Source organism: Spermophilus citellus (genome assembly GCF_964194105.1).
Source record: "Spermophilus citellus genome assembly, chromosome: 6".
Lineage (NCBI taxonomy): Eukaryota > Metazoa > Chordata > Mammalia > Rodentia > Sciuridae > Spermophilus > Spermophilus citellus.
This window is the reverse complement of record NC_138187.1, coordinates 121,348,427-121,364,826: the sequence shown is the minus strand read 5'-3', so window position 1 is coordinate 121,364,826 and position 16,400 is coordinate 121,348,427. Positions and strand designations below refer to the sequence as shown.

The 16,400-nt window shown below is 40.0% G+C and overlaps 1 protein-coding gene across 1 annotated transcript in view; it reads right to left on the bottom strand.

Moving 5' to 3' along the window:
- Positions 1 to 16,400, bottom strand: part of USH2A (usherin) — a gene marked incomplete at its 3' end in the record, with an annotated part of 798,897 nt that overhangs the window by 49,023 nt on the left and 733,474 nt on the right. Inside the window, exons 62-64 of the mRNA XM_081297837.1 lie at positions 11,377 to 11,604; positions 4,348 to 5,864; positions 1,347 to 1,668 (exon numbers count right to left, since the gene is read on the bottom strand). Of these exons, the coding sequence (XP_081153963.1) occupies positions 1,347 to 1,668; positions 4,348 to 5,864; positions 11,377 to 11,604 (2,067 nt within the window). The remainder of the gene's footprint in view (positions 1 to 1,346; positions 1,669 to 4,347; positions 5,865 to 11,376; positions 11,605 to 16,400) is intronic.

Genomic DNA, 16,400 nt, shown 5'->3' with positions numbered 1-16,400 from the left:
TTATTAGGGAATCTATTTATATTTTTGATTTTTATTAATATTATTGGGAAATCTGTCTCACATATTACTGACCTAAACATACATTTTTTTTCAAGTTTACAAATGTTATCTCTAATCGTCCTCATCCATTTGCTCACCATATGCCTGGTGACTTGGTGATTTTATTATTTCTTGTTATGATAAGAATTTTTCCCCTTGCATATGCTAGGCAAGCACTCTACCACTGAGCTACATCCCTAGACCTTTGATAAACCTTTTGAGGTGCAGTTTCCTGTTTTAGAATATTTTTCTTGGTATTGCACTTGGCATGCAGTGCTTGTACCAATCAGCAAGCTTCCTTTGACTATAAGAGGAATTGATTCTCACTTAAGCAGAAGAGTATGTACTAGGAGCAACTGATTCTCACTTAAACAGAAGAGTATGTACTGGGAGCATACAGAATTCAAAGAAAACTTGAAAAATCATGCTAGAAAGTAACAGCGAAAAGGAAAACTTCTAAATTGTGGTGAAAGATACTTTACCAGGATTTCTCACTCCCACCTTTCAAAATTCTGAGTGGCTCTGCTCAATATCAAGCCCAAGATGAGTCTGAAGGGCTGAGTGTGGCTCCTGTGCCCATCAACTTAGCTAGGAGACACCATGACATGCTGTGGGGGCCTTCCAACAGTCCTGAGCTAAAGGTGAAGGGAGCCATTCCTTTATAGCAAATGGGGTTACTGTAAGAAGAATGCACAAGGATTCTAACAGCAAAACAAATTTAACAGAAACTTTTTGGCTTTACAAAATATTTTCAGAGAATTATTTTTAATTCTTGTCTTTTTAGGGATAGGCAAGGTCTTATTTTTTTTAATGCAGTTTTCAGACAAAATTTGCTTCATCCCCATGTTCAGATTAGTTATATCCATTTAGACCTTTCTCGACACTCCATTATCTTTCTTGAGCACAGTGGCTACAGATATTCACTATTAGATTCTGTTTTGTTATAATTAATGAATTGTTTTCAAAGTGATCTTTTAACAAGGAGCATCTCCTACCAAGGCAGCACTGACAGAGGGAAGTGTAATGGTAGAAACCACTTCATTAATGATTGAAATGCAAATACTTCACTTGAAATCTACATAGAAAAAAATAAGCATATATCACATGGATCAAGAACTAAGGAAATGAAGAAGGCAAATGAATATGGTCTTTCCTCCCTCATTCACTGCTTGAAAAATTTAAAAAATATTATCACCATCCTTAAGATCGCATTAAGCGGTTTTTCAAATTGCAGGTAATTTTTACAGGCAGGCCCTGATGGGTGCACATAATCTCAGTTTGAATGGCTGGTGAGACCCATTTCTTACCTGATATTCATACTCTGTGAAAGGCAATAGTTCAGAATCCATAAATGCATTTGAGCTTCCATTGTAGATTATGACTGTATTGGCTTTTCCAGGCTGAGTTGCTATTTGTCTTCTGTACAATTCATAGTATAAAACTTTTCCATTTGGCTGGAGTGGTCCTGTCCACAGAAGGGAAACAGTGGGCTGAAATCCCCTTGGGACCATCTGTACCTCTGCATGTGGAGGAGGCTGCATCAGAGGTGCAACTTCAGGGGTCTGGATAGATGTCCAGTCACTCAATGCACATCCCAGGGTAGTACAGGCTTGAATTCGTACTTCGTACCTTCGGGACACAACATAGTATTACAGATGACCATCTTCACAGGGCAAATGTTTAAAAGACCGAGTGTTTTCATAAAAAATACAAGTTTACATTTATTTTTAATTATAACTAACTCTTTTAAAGAACAACAAAACGTCCTAGTTTCATGGAAAGGTTTGAACATTTTAAATCCTTTCGGTTTTCCAAACTAAAGGAAAGATCCTCATCTGTTCGGCTGGTGTGGACACAATTCTTCTCCTAAAGAGGGTTGTATGAAATAAGTAAACTATCAAGGTTCTTTCCAGCATGAAAATAATTCTGGTTCTTTGCAAAATTACTTAACATAGCAATGAATAATGCAGCTTGGGGAATAGGGACCCATTTCAGCAGCCAGGGACCCCTCCTACTGCAGCCAGGACTGAGTGATCCCCTGGGAATGTTTCCAGGTCATGAAGGAACATCGTGGCATTAAGATCTCAGTGGTAATAAATCCCTTCACCTGATACCTGACATCTTAAAACAGGCCCTCTTACACCACACAAAGACCTTTTGGGGCCAAAGTTAACCCAGCCACACACTAGATTATCCATCATGGAGACACCTTATCACCATCCAGTTAAACTCAACTAATCAATTATGTTTTGCCTCGTAGCTGGTCTAGGCCACTTGAAAGGGTCTATTTACATAACAGGGACTTTTCCCTTCTAAGGAAAGGGACTTTGGTTAGTGTTCAGTGCCTGTGGCTGCAGAGAAGCACTTTTTCTCTGTTCCCCTGCCCCATTGATTTTATGACACCCCTAATTTTCTCTCAACACTCAGCTACCTTTCTTTCTTTTGATTCTGCCTTGTCCTCTTCTATTTTCTACCTTCCCTCTTTGCTCCTCTAATCACTGACTTCTGTCTTCTTGCTTTTTTGTTTCACATTTTTGCCTTTAAAATAATACTTCATGCTTCCTTTGTGACTTCTTTCCTTCCCCATCACCTCTTCCCCTCTCTCTTATCCACCCCCACTGTGATGGAGTGATCAGTTTATTGGTGAATAAATCCATAGCTGTGCATGGCAGACATGACTTCTAAGCAATTCTATGAGGTCAATTTTGATGCTGCACATATGGATTATTCACTTTCTACATTAACTGTGGTAGTTTTTGAATCCTGAGTCAGTTTCTTTTTGGTACTAAGGCATTGTAAGGCTACTTCCTACTGACCAGTTGGGGGTATGTAAAGGTGAACACACTAATTTGCAGTATCTAGTAAATATAATGTGCTTTAAAAACCACAACTCCCCCCAAATCTGCATGAACCTCCACTTTATATAACAAATGATATTCTGTTTTATGTCATTGGTGTTATAGCCTAGAGTGGGCAATGAGGAGACCTCTTTTGTGTCCTTACATGTCACTGCTAAGTTTATCAGATTAATCAATACTTTTTTCTTTTTCTAGCCTGGATAAAAAAAGTGCCCCTTTCACATCTGGAAAACCATTTTCTTCTCTAAAAGTCTTTTTGAATGATAGTTTTAAAGAGGGAGCAAGTTACGATTTTTGAAACTTGCATGTACGATCAGGTGAAGAGGAAGCTGATATAAAATGTCCATCTCTGCCTCTAACGTGGACCTTTTTAATGTTCAGAGCAAGATAAAAGCCAATTCACACAGTATGTGGATTAGGCATGGAGGATACCTGAGAAGTTTAATTACTGTTTAATATTTAATACGACCCTAAATAATTGTCATGAGTAGATGCAGAAGACCATGAATGTTTCATTTAAATAGAACTATATATCAGAGATAATTATAGGGGATATCTGGTCTACACATCAGATTACAATTAAGGTGTATTTTACCTATGGTGGATGAAAATCAACACTCAGTCTTTAATTTTTTTAAGTGGTTCTGTTCATTTTACTAAATTTTAAGCGTAAAATGCCTTTTATTACTCTTCTCTCTGAGGATGTGAGTTACTTAAAATGTGATAGGGAAAAATGCCAAGCAATTATTTAAGCTATGGGAAGAAGGCTGGTGACAAGCTTCCTTTGTGTAGGGGGCAACATACCTCTTGCTTGTCATGGAGCCCAAACAGATCTGTCAGGAAAACATGAGCTAGCAATGCAGTACTGCTGGCTGAGAAGTCATGAGAGTAAGATGGAGGGGGTCCTAAAAGGAGCAGAGAAATAGTCCTAAGAGCCTCTCTATCCCTGGAAGAAGTGCTGGATTAGGTAAGAAGGGCTGTCCCCAAAACACATTTTGGTTCTGTGCAAGTCTGGCTGGTAATACGTAGCATTGGCTGGTACTTTTTTGTACTTTAATACCTCATTCTATTTGCAGTCTGGGTCAGGTAACCCCACTGAGGCTCTAAGAACTGCCCCAGGTCTGGCATATTTTCAGGAGGGACTCAATTTAGGGAACTGGCCCCATCTCTGCATAACTTGTTCTAGACAGGATGATGAGTTATGAACATTTCTGAAAAAAATGATGCTTAACCTTGCCTACAAGAATTCTGCTTTCTAGAGGTTGTGAAAGCAGGCTTTGGTTGGGTTGAGGACATGCATTGTCTGCTATCGATGGTTAAATGGACAGGAGTTGGGGACATCACAAGTTGGGGACATCTTGCTTTTAGAGTCTCCATTAGAACTAACCAAGGGTTTACACCATAGACAGGACAGTGAATTGCTCTCAGAGCACCCAGCTTGGCTACCTACCTGTGAAATGGCTTTAGATGCTTTACTATGAATGACTGTGTACTGGAAGAACTGTGAGTTGTGTTTATGTGTATAATTTTCGTTTCTCTTTCAAACAGCTCACGGATAAAGAGGGTATAATTGATTATATTGCCATTTGTCCTCACTGGAGGGTCCCAATTCACTAAGATCTCCTGAGGGCCCTTGGCATAGAGTTTTGGAGGTTCCATGCCTGAGGGTGCAGAGGGACTGGTTCGATCTTTGACAAGTGGACTCAAAATACCCCCTTGGCTGTTGTTGGCAGTCACTGTATAGCCATATTCCACACCTGGGGTGAGGGTAAAGTCATGATAGCGAGTTTCCAGGCCAGTGTACACAATGGTTCCATCTCTCCTAAGTTCATAACTTCTGATCTGGCCATTTGGATTTCTTGGGGGTTTCCAGGTGATTTCTATTGATTCTGAGCCTGTGATTTGCAATGTTGGAGGATCCATGTTCTCTGGTGGGGCCTCCATTGTCCAGGCAGATGTTGACACACTAGCTGTGCATCCTCCACTTGTGCAGGCTATAAGGGAGAAATTGTACTGAGTATAAGGCTGAAGATGGGAAACCAGTAGGGACAAGCTCTGTCCTGCCAGGTACTCCTTACCATCATATTTAAGCAAATATTTAGTGATCTTTCCATTTTGAATTGATGGTGGTGACCAAGATGCATTTATTTGACTGGCACTGATGACCCAAAGAACTGGAGGGCTGACTCCTGATGGAGCAGCTTCGGGAGTGGTGATGTTGGTGGGTTTGCTGGTGGAGCAGCCTCCACTCGTGCAGGCTTGGACTGTGTAAGTGTAGGTGGAGAAAGGGAGCAGCTCATCATCAGTATAATTGAAAGTCACAGCATCAAACCTGAAAGGATAGAACATCCCATTCCTTTGAAGCCTGTAGGACTGAATGATACCATTAGACTGTTCTGGTGGGATCCAGGAAATCAGCAGTTTGGGGGGATTCATAGATACATAGGATATCTCCGGTGGAAAGAGACCTTCTGGAGGTGCTTGCAATGTCCTTACCATAGTCCAAGAGCTACAGGTATGTCCTGCTGAATTCCAAGAGCAGATTTTATATTCACACTGCATCCATGGCTGCAAACCTGTGTCATTATACATAAATGCATTATTTTCAGAGTTATATTCTGTGAAAACAATTTTATCATTGGCCTGGATTGTCTGATTTCCCCAAGCCTTTCCCTCGAAGCATCTGCGAATCACTTCATAGCGAATTATCTTTCCATTTGGGTTAACAGGCTCAGACCAGCGGAGCTCTACACTGGTGGACTCCACAGACTGGACTGTAGGAGTCAACTGAGAGTCTGGAGGGGCTTCCTCTGTCCAGAGAGATTGGGGTGCTGTGTGGGCACAGCCTGCCTTGGTGCAGGCCTCCAGGGTCAGAGTGTAGACAGTGAAGGGATCCAGGCGTCGAAAGAGAAACTGATGACTCAAACCTGTGTACTCCAGAACACCATCACTGAAGATGTTGTATTTCTGGAGGAAGAAGAAAGAGAAGCAAAGATAATAATTTGTAGTATGTAATTTCTGGGTGTAGCTATTTAACCCCTTTAAACCTTTATGTACCTTATTCCTCATCTTGATGACCCTAATCTAGTAGAAACATTCTGATATTAATTTTGGAAATGTGATCTTTTTCAATTAATGTAAGGTCCACAGAAAAAGAAAAACAGTTTTTTTTTAAAAGATTGTATAATAGTAAGCATTTATCTAAACCTAAGGCTATTGAATCTTATTCTTTACCTAATAGTTATCATGAGGTTTCAGCTATTTTTATTTTTTAAAAGTAGGGAAGAATATTCGAATCTCCTATTTTATAGATACTACGTGTTTCTAATCTCATCCCATGGCATTTTTTTGGAAGTGAAATTGTAGTGCCTAAACATTGGTTATTACAAGATGCCAGTATTAAAACATATATATATATATATATATATATATATATATATATATATATATATGTGTGTGTGTGTGTGTGTGTGTGTGTGTGTGTGTGTATGACATAAGTATTATACATATGTATAAATCTACATATGGATATATAATACACACACATGCATATATATTACTTTGATGGAAGGAGATGAAAAAATCTACCTTGTTTTCTCTTGCAGGCCATGGAAATACTGATGGCTACTTAGGGGGCAAATTTCTATTGCTCTGGGGAAAAACATCTAAATGCTCATTACACAAATGTAGAGCAAGTTTTCATCTCTACATTTTTCACTATTTATATATTTATTTTTTGGAAAGATGGAAAGTAACAATGTGAATGTAGATGCCTGTGAGTAGAGGTTTGCCACTCCTTTCCTGCTTCAACACACATGAGATTTAGGACACACTCCTTATATGATGCCCTATGGTGCTGATTCTCAAGACAAGACAAGATACATCAGAATCTCCTAGAAGGCACATCTAGTTTGGTGCTTTCTGAAGAAGCTTAGCTTAGGCTGGAATGTTAATATCATTAAATGCTATTTAAGATTACACAGTGTCGACTTTTGGAAATTAATTTATATTGGACTATCATATTTTGGTGTGATTTTCTTGTTGGAGGCTCCCAGGGTATAGAGGATGGCATATTATTTTTTGGAGAGCACTTAAATTCCACCACCAACTTACAAGCCCCTAAGGCTCCCTGGATCCCCTTGTGAACCTTGCTAGTCACTTAATAGTCTCTGGTGAATATTAAATTCAGCTCTCCCTCTATACTCAAGCCCCTGCATAAGTGTGGAGACAAAAATACAAATGCACTGTTATGGTTTGATGAGCCAAAGGTTGATGTGTTAAATGCTTGTGGTGTTATTGGGAGATGGTAGAAAACTTAGGTGGTATGGCCTTATGAGAGGTCCTAATATCTTTAGGGGTGTACTTTTGAAAGGGAATAGTTGCACCCCAGTTTCTTCCTTTTATTTAACTTTCTGGTTCATGATGAAAGAAATTTGGCCCTGCCATGCTCTCCCTCCCGTCTTGATGTGTCACCTTTGCCAGAGGCTCAAGGACATGGGTCCACGGACCTGATCTTGAACCTCACGAAATATGAGTCAAAATAACCCCTTTATCTGTATAAGTTAATTGCCTCATGTATTTCTTAGTAGTGACAGAGAGCTTACTAATACCCATGCTGACTGGCCTCACTTTAAATTTCTTACCATAAATTTTCAATAGGCGATTGCCAAATTGTAATCCTATTTCATCCCCCTACGGTTTGCCTCTCATTTCTCAAAGTTGTTATTTTATGTCTTCTTCTTTCCCCACTAACTGCCAATACCCTTTCCCTCCCCCACAGTTGGCAGCTGACATGACCACATATTTCAGTGAGAAAGCAGAAGCAGTTAGAAAGGATGTTCTCATGTCATATGATTAGTACCACCCTATCCCTGTAAATCTGGGCTCATCCTACAGATGGTCCCTGACTTACGGTAGTTCAACTTGTGATATTTTGACTTTATGTTGGTGAGAAAGGGTACCCATATGGCCATTTTTCTTTTTGCTTTCAATGTGGTGTTCAGTAAGTCACACAGATACGCTTTGATGAAATAGGCTTTTCATGAGATAATTTTGCTCAACTGTAGGCTAATGTTAGTGTTAGGAGCACATTTGACATGGGTTGGGCTCAGCTATGTAGGTTATGTGAAGTAAACACATTTTCAATTTAACCATGTTTTCAAAGTTATCTGGATGTAACCTCATCATAAGTTGAGGGGTTTCTGTATTGACTTTTGCTCCTTTGAGCCTGGGTGAAGTACCTGTGTCCCTAAAAAGGCCACCCAAGCTCTGTATCTGGCTCCTTCTCTTTCCTATCAACTTCACTCTTATGATTGTTCTTGTTATCTCCTGCACCACCAATGAATCTCTTGCTTTGGTTCTTCCCATTAGTGTTTAAATGTACTCTAGTATCTCACTATTTTGAAATAAGATTTCTCAACACCACAGCTCCCTAGCTACAGTTCCATTACTAAACTTCTTTACTTTTATGAGGGGTGTAGATGCTGGGGATTGAACCCAGGGCCTCATGCACGCTAGGCAAGTGCTCTACTGCTGAGCCACGCCCCAGCCTAAACTTCTCTCATGAGTCGCTGTCCTCATTTCCTTCCTTGTCATTTTCTCCTTAAGGAACCCCACTCAGATTTCCCATTCTATTGCTTGATCTTCTTGTCAAATCACTGTGATTTCTTAATTTCCAAATGCAGGGTAGCAACCACCAATACTTGACCTCTCAGCAGCATTTGGCATATTTTCTCTTCGCTTTTGGGATGCCCCATTCACCTCCTTTTCCTTCTACCCCCACCTTATCTTTTCAGTATTCTTTGCTAGCTTCTCTTCCTCCCCTTGACCTCCAAATTTTGTCTGCCTTAGGGCTTGATCTAGGGATCTCATGTGGCTAGTTACATTCTCTCCATAGTTCATCTCTTCCAGCACTGTGGTGTTAGAGACCATCTCCCTACCACTAATGGATTCCGAATAGTCATCCCAGTGAAGAGCTCTCCTGGGAGTTCCAGACCTGGCCCTCTAACTCCTACCTCTCCCTTCAAAGCTATTATTCATCTTCCAACCTTCCATTCCTGGTAAATGGCTCAAGGCCTAAACCTGGAGTGCTCTTTTTTCCTTTGCGCTTAATGTTTGGTCCACTAACCCATTTCTAAATTTGTCTCCCATCCAGTCACATTTCTTGACTTTACAATGCTCATTGTAATTCTGGCTACCAGCAGTTCTCCCCCTGAATTCTCCCATAGATTCTCAACTCCGTTAGTCCCTTTCTAGTCCATTTTCCACACAGTGGCCAGAGTGATTTTCAGAAACATAAATTTGATCATGCTGTTCCTTTGCTTAAAGTCTTCAGCAATTTTTCATTGCACTTGGAATGGATTCCCAGCTCCTTGCCACACAGCCCACAAGGTTGGATGTGACTTGCCTCTGACCAACCCCTCCAGCCTCTTCTAGTGTCATCTTTCTCTCCTCCTTTCTTTCCTTTCCTTGAATGCTAGGAGCCACAAGCAAATAATATGATGCATGGCACTTTCGGTTGTAAGGTGACGCCAGCTAGCCACTGAGATGATATGATTATGTTAAGATTTACATTCATATGGAAATTGGACTCCTGCTGTTCACCTTGGCCTGCTACGGGACTCATGTTACGGGACTCCTGGAGAGTTCCCATTGGTTGGGGAAGGATAGTAGGAGGGAATTCCGGGGGAGGTCTGGGCCCCCAGTTCCGGTAGACCGGACCGTGTGGGTGGACCGGCTGGCTTGTGGGGCGCCTACTCGGATTGGCGGCATTTTCAAAAATAAAGTTTTGTTCCTGCTTGAGTGGCTCGTGATTCTGTGCCCAGCCAGACGGCGGGCGGCACTTGAAAACACCAAGTTCATTCCTGCCTCCAGGCCTTGCATTTGCTCTTCACTTTGTCTGGAACATTTTGCCCCCCTATCTTCACATGACTGATTCTGTCTTGTCATTCAGGGCTCAGCTCAAATGTCAACTCAATTCAAATGATTATCCATTCCAAAATAGCCTGAGCAGGCATAATTACATTATTCTATTTAATTTTCTTTAGAGCATCCATTGCTTTCTGAAATTCCCTTGTTTATTTACCAGCTTACCGTTTGCCTTTCTGTCCCCCACCCCCACCACCCCCACATTCATATACTCCCACGTGCTTATTCCAACACACGTAAGGACTGTGACGGCCAAGACCTTTTCTGTCTTGTTCACTCTTGAATAAGTACATGGCACTTAGTAGAGGCTCAATAAATATTTGGTGAAATGTAAATGAAAGTAAGAGGAGTCAATATTCCAAGTGTCAATCATGCTAGGGAGAAGCGGCCCTGGAATGGGAAATAAACACTGATAAGGAGGAGTTCTCATGGGGGCCTTAGGGCCATGATTCAGAATTTACTGTTGGGGGGAAGTCTGGTGTCTGTCACATGTCAGCAGGCTGGTGGAAGCAACTTGCTTCTGTTAGTTATAGCAGGACTGGAGCTAGGCAGAGAGGAAGGCAACTTGAGAAGCCCTTGAAGATAGACCTGGGCCTGTGAGCTCCAGTTTCAGTTCTGTGATTGCTGCATATAATTTCCTGCCATTATTTCTCCATAGTGTTTTCGAGGAAACATTATTACAAGTTGCAGCTGAGTCTTAATTGTTCTAGGTAGAAACAGCATGGGAATTTCTGTCACCTTGAGGAGTGGGAGAGGAGAGGGCCCTAGTTACAGTAACTGTGGGTTAAGGATTCCACAATCTGCAGAAGGTAGTGGAGGGAGGTTTGGGGTGAAGGACCGGAGGAGGCTAGAGGTAGAGGCAGGAATATGGGCTGACAGGTGAGTTGCCAACAAGCTTGAGGAAGAACATCAGACAGGGAGATGAGGTGTGGCTTTCATGTGGGTGAGGGTTCAGAGCATCAAAGTGCAGACTTTAAAGGAAATGCAACCTCCTTTGTATGCAAGGATTGGGAAGTCTGGAATACACATGTGACATGGATAAGGCTGTTTCTAAGGGTCCCTACAGAAACTGGGGAGAAAGCAGACATTTGTGGCTTGCTCAGTGAGCTCAGTTCAAAGTGAAAATTAGGCAAGGCTTGGGAAAACAACTATGGAGGATAGATAGTTCAGATGACAGTAAGAGCAATCAATTTCAGATGTGGTGTGATTTCCTGGCTTTGAATCCCAATTTGACCATTTACAACGTGGGTTTGAGGAGTTATTGGTCTTTGAATGCCTCATGGTTTTGTGGTCCTACCTAGTAGGGTTGATGTGAGAATTAAATGAGATAATGTATGGATAGTATTTAGCACAGTGTTGGGTTCATAGGAAGCAAGACACACACATATAAGCTAGTTTTCTCTGATCTATGATTAAGTGCCCTGGGGAGCCATCAAGGAGAATTAAACAAGCTGTGAAAGGAGTTTTCCCACAGTGGCCTGATTGCACGTCAGGGCTCATCTATTTATCTGGAGAACACTAAACATGATTTTATATGCAGGGTAGAAATTACCTTAATCATTCCATTGGTTCTCTTAGGCTCTGACCACTGTAGTAGCAAGGCCCGGCCGTTCTCTTTCTGTTCCACTGTAAAGTTGCTCAGTTCACTTGGGGACGATTCTAAGGTTTGTATCAGTGTCCAGGGGCTTGAAACTTCTCCTGCATGGTTTACAGCCACCACACCAATGTGATATGTTGTGAATGGTTCCAACCCAAACAGGTGTGCTTGATGGCTTGTTCCCTGCAAGAAAGTTGAAAGGTCAGTTTTCTTTCAGGAACTGACAATAATGGCTGGAAGGTCATTCTCTGAACCCCCTCCCCTCTCCCCTCCAAAGCAGATCAGCAACAGGGACACAAATACCATAGCAGAGATTGGAACTATCACTAAGAAAATTATGTGAGGCTTTTTTTCTTGTCTTTGTTGAACACCCTGAATATGTTAACTAATGTTATTTGATTTCAGATGCCCAGAAATTGCAGCTCAGATAGGATCCTTCCCTTTTCAGATTTTGTATCCCCCCCCCCCCCCCCGCCAAACTATGTTGCCTGAGATCAGTGCTATATCCCTCTGCAATGAAAATTAGTGGGTCCAAGTAGACTGGGATAATTGCCCACCAGGTTAATTTTGAGCATTTGGAGATTTAGTCAGAGCAATCAAAATTCTCTAATCCCCAATGCTATTTGTTCATACACGAGACTCTTGCCTTCTCCCTCATCTCCCTCTCTCATTCTTTTGGTATGCATTTATATCTCACAAATTCCATAAAACTAACATACATAAAAAACAATAACAAATCCATTGAACTATAAATGTAACAACACCCTTAGAGAGGCCTGCTGTTAATATGAATGTGAAAATATTCTCATTTTTTAGAAGCACTGTAACTAAAACCATGAAACATACCCAAAGAAGTTGTTACCTAGGCTTTGAGAATTAGGTTTTTGTTGATTTAAAGGACAAGAAAAAAGGGATAGCAGCATTAGGGTTATGGTTATGTTTTCTTTTCCCTGCTTGGAGAGAAACATTTAACATATTTTGCATAAATGAGAGCTAAGAATCTTAATGTTTTGAAAGGCCCTGGGGTCCTCTTTCCACATCTGGACTGGATGGATATGTCTCTTTAAGGTAGGAATTATGTCTGCAAGTGGGGTAGTAATGTGTGAATAGGTAAACACACACACACACACACACACACACGTTAACATTGTCTGTTGTGTACCATACTCACTGGATGAGAATTATCATGAGCAGAAAAAAATGAAAAGTGTTTTAACCCAGAGGTGCCCTACCATTGAATCACGTTCCCAGCTGTTTTTATGTTTTATTTTGAGACAGGGTCTCACTAAAGTTGCTTAGGTTCTCGCTAAGTTGCTGAGGCTACCCTCCAACTTCCTATCCTCCTGTCTTAGCCTCCAGAGTCATGGAGATTACAGGCACGTACCATGGCACCTGGCTGATAAGCAGATTGTGACTGAATTAGTAGAATATTTGAACTTAATAATACGTAATGTTGGCTTTGGTTTACTAAATGTTTGTGATAGTCTTCAATGTCTCCTTTATTTCATGTGTAAGGGAGGAGGAATGTGAGGTGGGGAAGAAGATATTATTTCTGGGAGCAAGAACATCAGGCATAGTTATATGTAAGGCAATTCTCAAGTTAAAGATATCCAAATTTCAGATAAAATCTACAAGAAGGTGACAAAATCAAACTGAGTCATTTTCCAGATGAAATGATTATATAAAATCCAAAACACTGTAGAAATATTTTTTTTGATACTGTTCTCCTGAATTCTGGGTTATAGGTTTCAACCGTGTTAACATTTCTTAATATTAAACACAGGCAGAGAAAATACAATTTCCTTTACGTATCAAAAACTTGGAAAGTCAATTTTCCTATTTCAATAAGTCCCATTATGATATTACACGCTAACCTCTTGAAATCTTTTAATATTTAAACATTTACTAAGCGACCAGACTCTGAAACAAATTTTACAGAAATACTAATTTCTCTTTTTTAAAATATTAAAAGTTAGATCATTAATATTTAAAAACTTATTTCTCCACAACATTGGATTGGTCTTTTAGATAAATATAGCACAGAACTCGAATGACCATAATGAATATTAAATCTGGAGATGCTACAAGTTCTGATTACAAACATTCTTTTCTGATAAATGATTCCTTTTCTGTGGAAATAGGGCAAACATGGGGGAGATTAATAATGCAAAAAAGAATAATTCTTTGTTCAGAATATTCAGTAATAGATGCCAAAAAAAGCATAAGCGCCAAAGCAAACTGTAATCACCTCTAACAGATTATATATAAAAAAGGTAGGCTGTCGGGGGACACTTAGAGATAGCTTTTGTCATAAGATACATGAAAAGCATGTGGACTATAAAGCAAAAACATATGTATATTGTCAATAGCAGCACCTGCTCAATTGCAGTTTATTTCAGAGCTGAGAATTCCATTCGGCCCCTAGATGGCAATACTATCAAACACTTTCGGTAACATGAGTACTTAATGATTAACAACCGGCATTCAGTCATCCAACACACTCCAGGCAACCATTAAAAAAATAACAAAACTGATTTCATTATAGATTCTTTTAATAAACATTTATGGCTCAGATCCTTGAAAGCAGAACTATTCAAAATGCCCTGGCCTCAAAACCTCCACCATCTAATGTAGAACATGACCTGCACATCTCATGAAGTTCACTCATGTCCAGCACAGAAAATGTTTAGAGAGGAACAGCCTTACAAAGGGTGATTACAACAATCGTGTTGCTTAATCGGGTCCGTATTTACCTTAAAAAAAAAAGCAGAATTAATCACATATTGGGATATAAAGGAGAATTTCTGCATCATAAAATTATACTGAGGACAAGTTCTTATATTACATTAATTGATTATTCCTGGATCAAAGAAAGATTAGTAGAGTAAAAGAAACCAGAGGAAAGGAGGAGAGAAGGGAGAAGGGGAAAGACTGGGGAATGATATTTGCCAAATTATATTGTTATATTTTGTGCATGTGTGAATATGTAACAATGAATTCTTCCAGTATATACAACTATAATGCACCAATAAAAATATGGAAAAAATAAAAATAATATTATTTCTGAAGAACTACCAATACACTCTCTCTCTCTCTCTCTCTCTCTCTCTCTAATAGCTGTGCTTTTTGTCAATGATTAGTAATGGCCATATGAAAAAGTTAGGGAATTTAAAAGTGACAAAGAAATCCTTATCGATTTATTCATGCTCATTTTAGGAAGTCATTTGTAGTATTCTCTCCTGAATGGATACCCAACACCAGCATTTGCTATTTTAGAATTCTACTGAAAAATCTGAATGCAATTCATTCTATGAATCGGGTTGTGTCTTGACGGTTTATTCAGCTACTTATTTTTCTTAAATTCAGAATTTTTGCTTGAGCAGTGTGGATCTTAACTATTTTGGATGTAGTTCTTTCATTAGAGATGTAGCATTCTGTCCCATTGACTATGAAAAGTCATCATTGGAAAATATTTTCCTGAAGGGCCTGGTGGCCCACACCTCTGATCCCAGAGACTTGGGAAGCTGAGGCAGGAGGATTGCAAGTTCAAAGCCAGCCTCAGCAATTTAGTGAGACCCTGTATCTAAATAAAAAATAAAAAGGGCTGGGGATGTGGCTCAGTGGTTAAGCACCCCTGGGTTCAGTGCTCTTGATGTTGTTGAGCTGTTTTTTGTTATCTCTGACTTCCAGGCCACCAACTTGTATTTGTTTCCCTTTTGTATCTCTCCACCCCATGTCACCTCCATATCCTATTTACATTTTTAATTTAGAGCATATTTGTTGTTTTTGATAGGCAGCAGATGAAGAGGATAACATAAAGGAAACCAGGAGGAAACATTTTACCGGAGAGATAATCCTTTCCCTACGATTTAATTTTTAATATTTCTGATGAGATTTAGTCTCTTTTCTTTCCTACTTTTTGAACCTATATGCATGAGGGTCGGTCAGGACACAAATCAGTTCATCATTTTATGAGGCGAAAAGACAAGACTCTGGAACACTCTGTCAGTTGAGGTTCTGCTGGCAATTTGAACTACATTTTAACCTCTCAACTCTGCTCCTGGGGACACATGAAACTACTTGGAGTCTTCAGCAGTCTGACAATTTTACACCATCTCCTCTGATTATTTTTGACGACTTGAAGTGCCCCAAAGGTGGCCATGGGGTCAATAGGTTTATGTAGGTTGAAAATGATCAAAAATTACCATTGATCTGTAGCTGTCAATAAAAGGCTGCATGGGGATCTCCCTGCACAAATGTTTAAACTGCAGAAAGCTACCTAACTTAGTCATCTTTGAGTCTATTGATCTGATGATCCAGCAGTTTCCAGAGCTTTCCCTCTGGTCTTTGTGGTGCGTTTTCGCTAAACCCACTTACCTTAGCCCTTAAGCATCTTTTTACCCTGCTCCCAGTAATAAACCGAAACAGTGATGCATAGCCCTGCTGTGTTCATCAACAGAGAATTATGTGTGCTTATTACACGTTGGAAAGGGTTAATCTTCCTGGTCTCCATCAACTGCATTCTAAGCCAATGGGATTTCTTCTGCCTTTGCCTTTCATTTGCCATTCTCCTTTATCCTGGGCTCCTCATTCTAAAATGGATGAGTTTTGGTTTATAAATCCTGACCATCTTGGTGGTGGTGGTATTTTTTTTTTAACCTCCTACTTATCATGAATGCCAAATCCCAGAACGTAAGTAATAAGGGACATCAAAATTTGCCTCTTTTTTTTTTTTTGCACAAAGATAGCTTCAGACAATCTAGACTTAAACATATCAACCATTCAGATAGTTTGTCATAAGTTTTATTTTAACTTGACATTATGATCACATAAGGGACAACTATAGAGAAGAGCCAGAGTTTTTGCTTTTTGTTACAAATAAAATGTGAGAAGCAGCTCTAGGTCTCATTTACTTTACCTACAAACTATGGATCTGGAGGGAATGAATTCTGTCAACTAGCTGACTTTTATATATTATA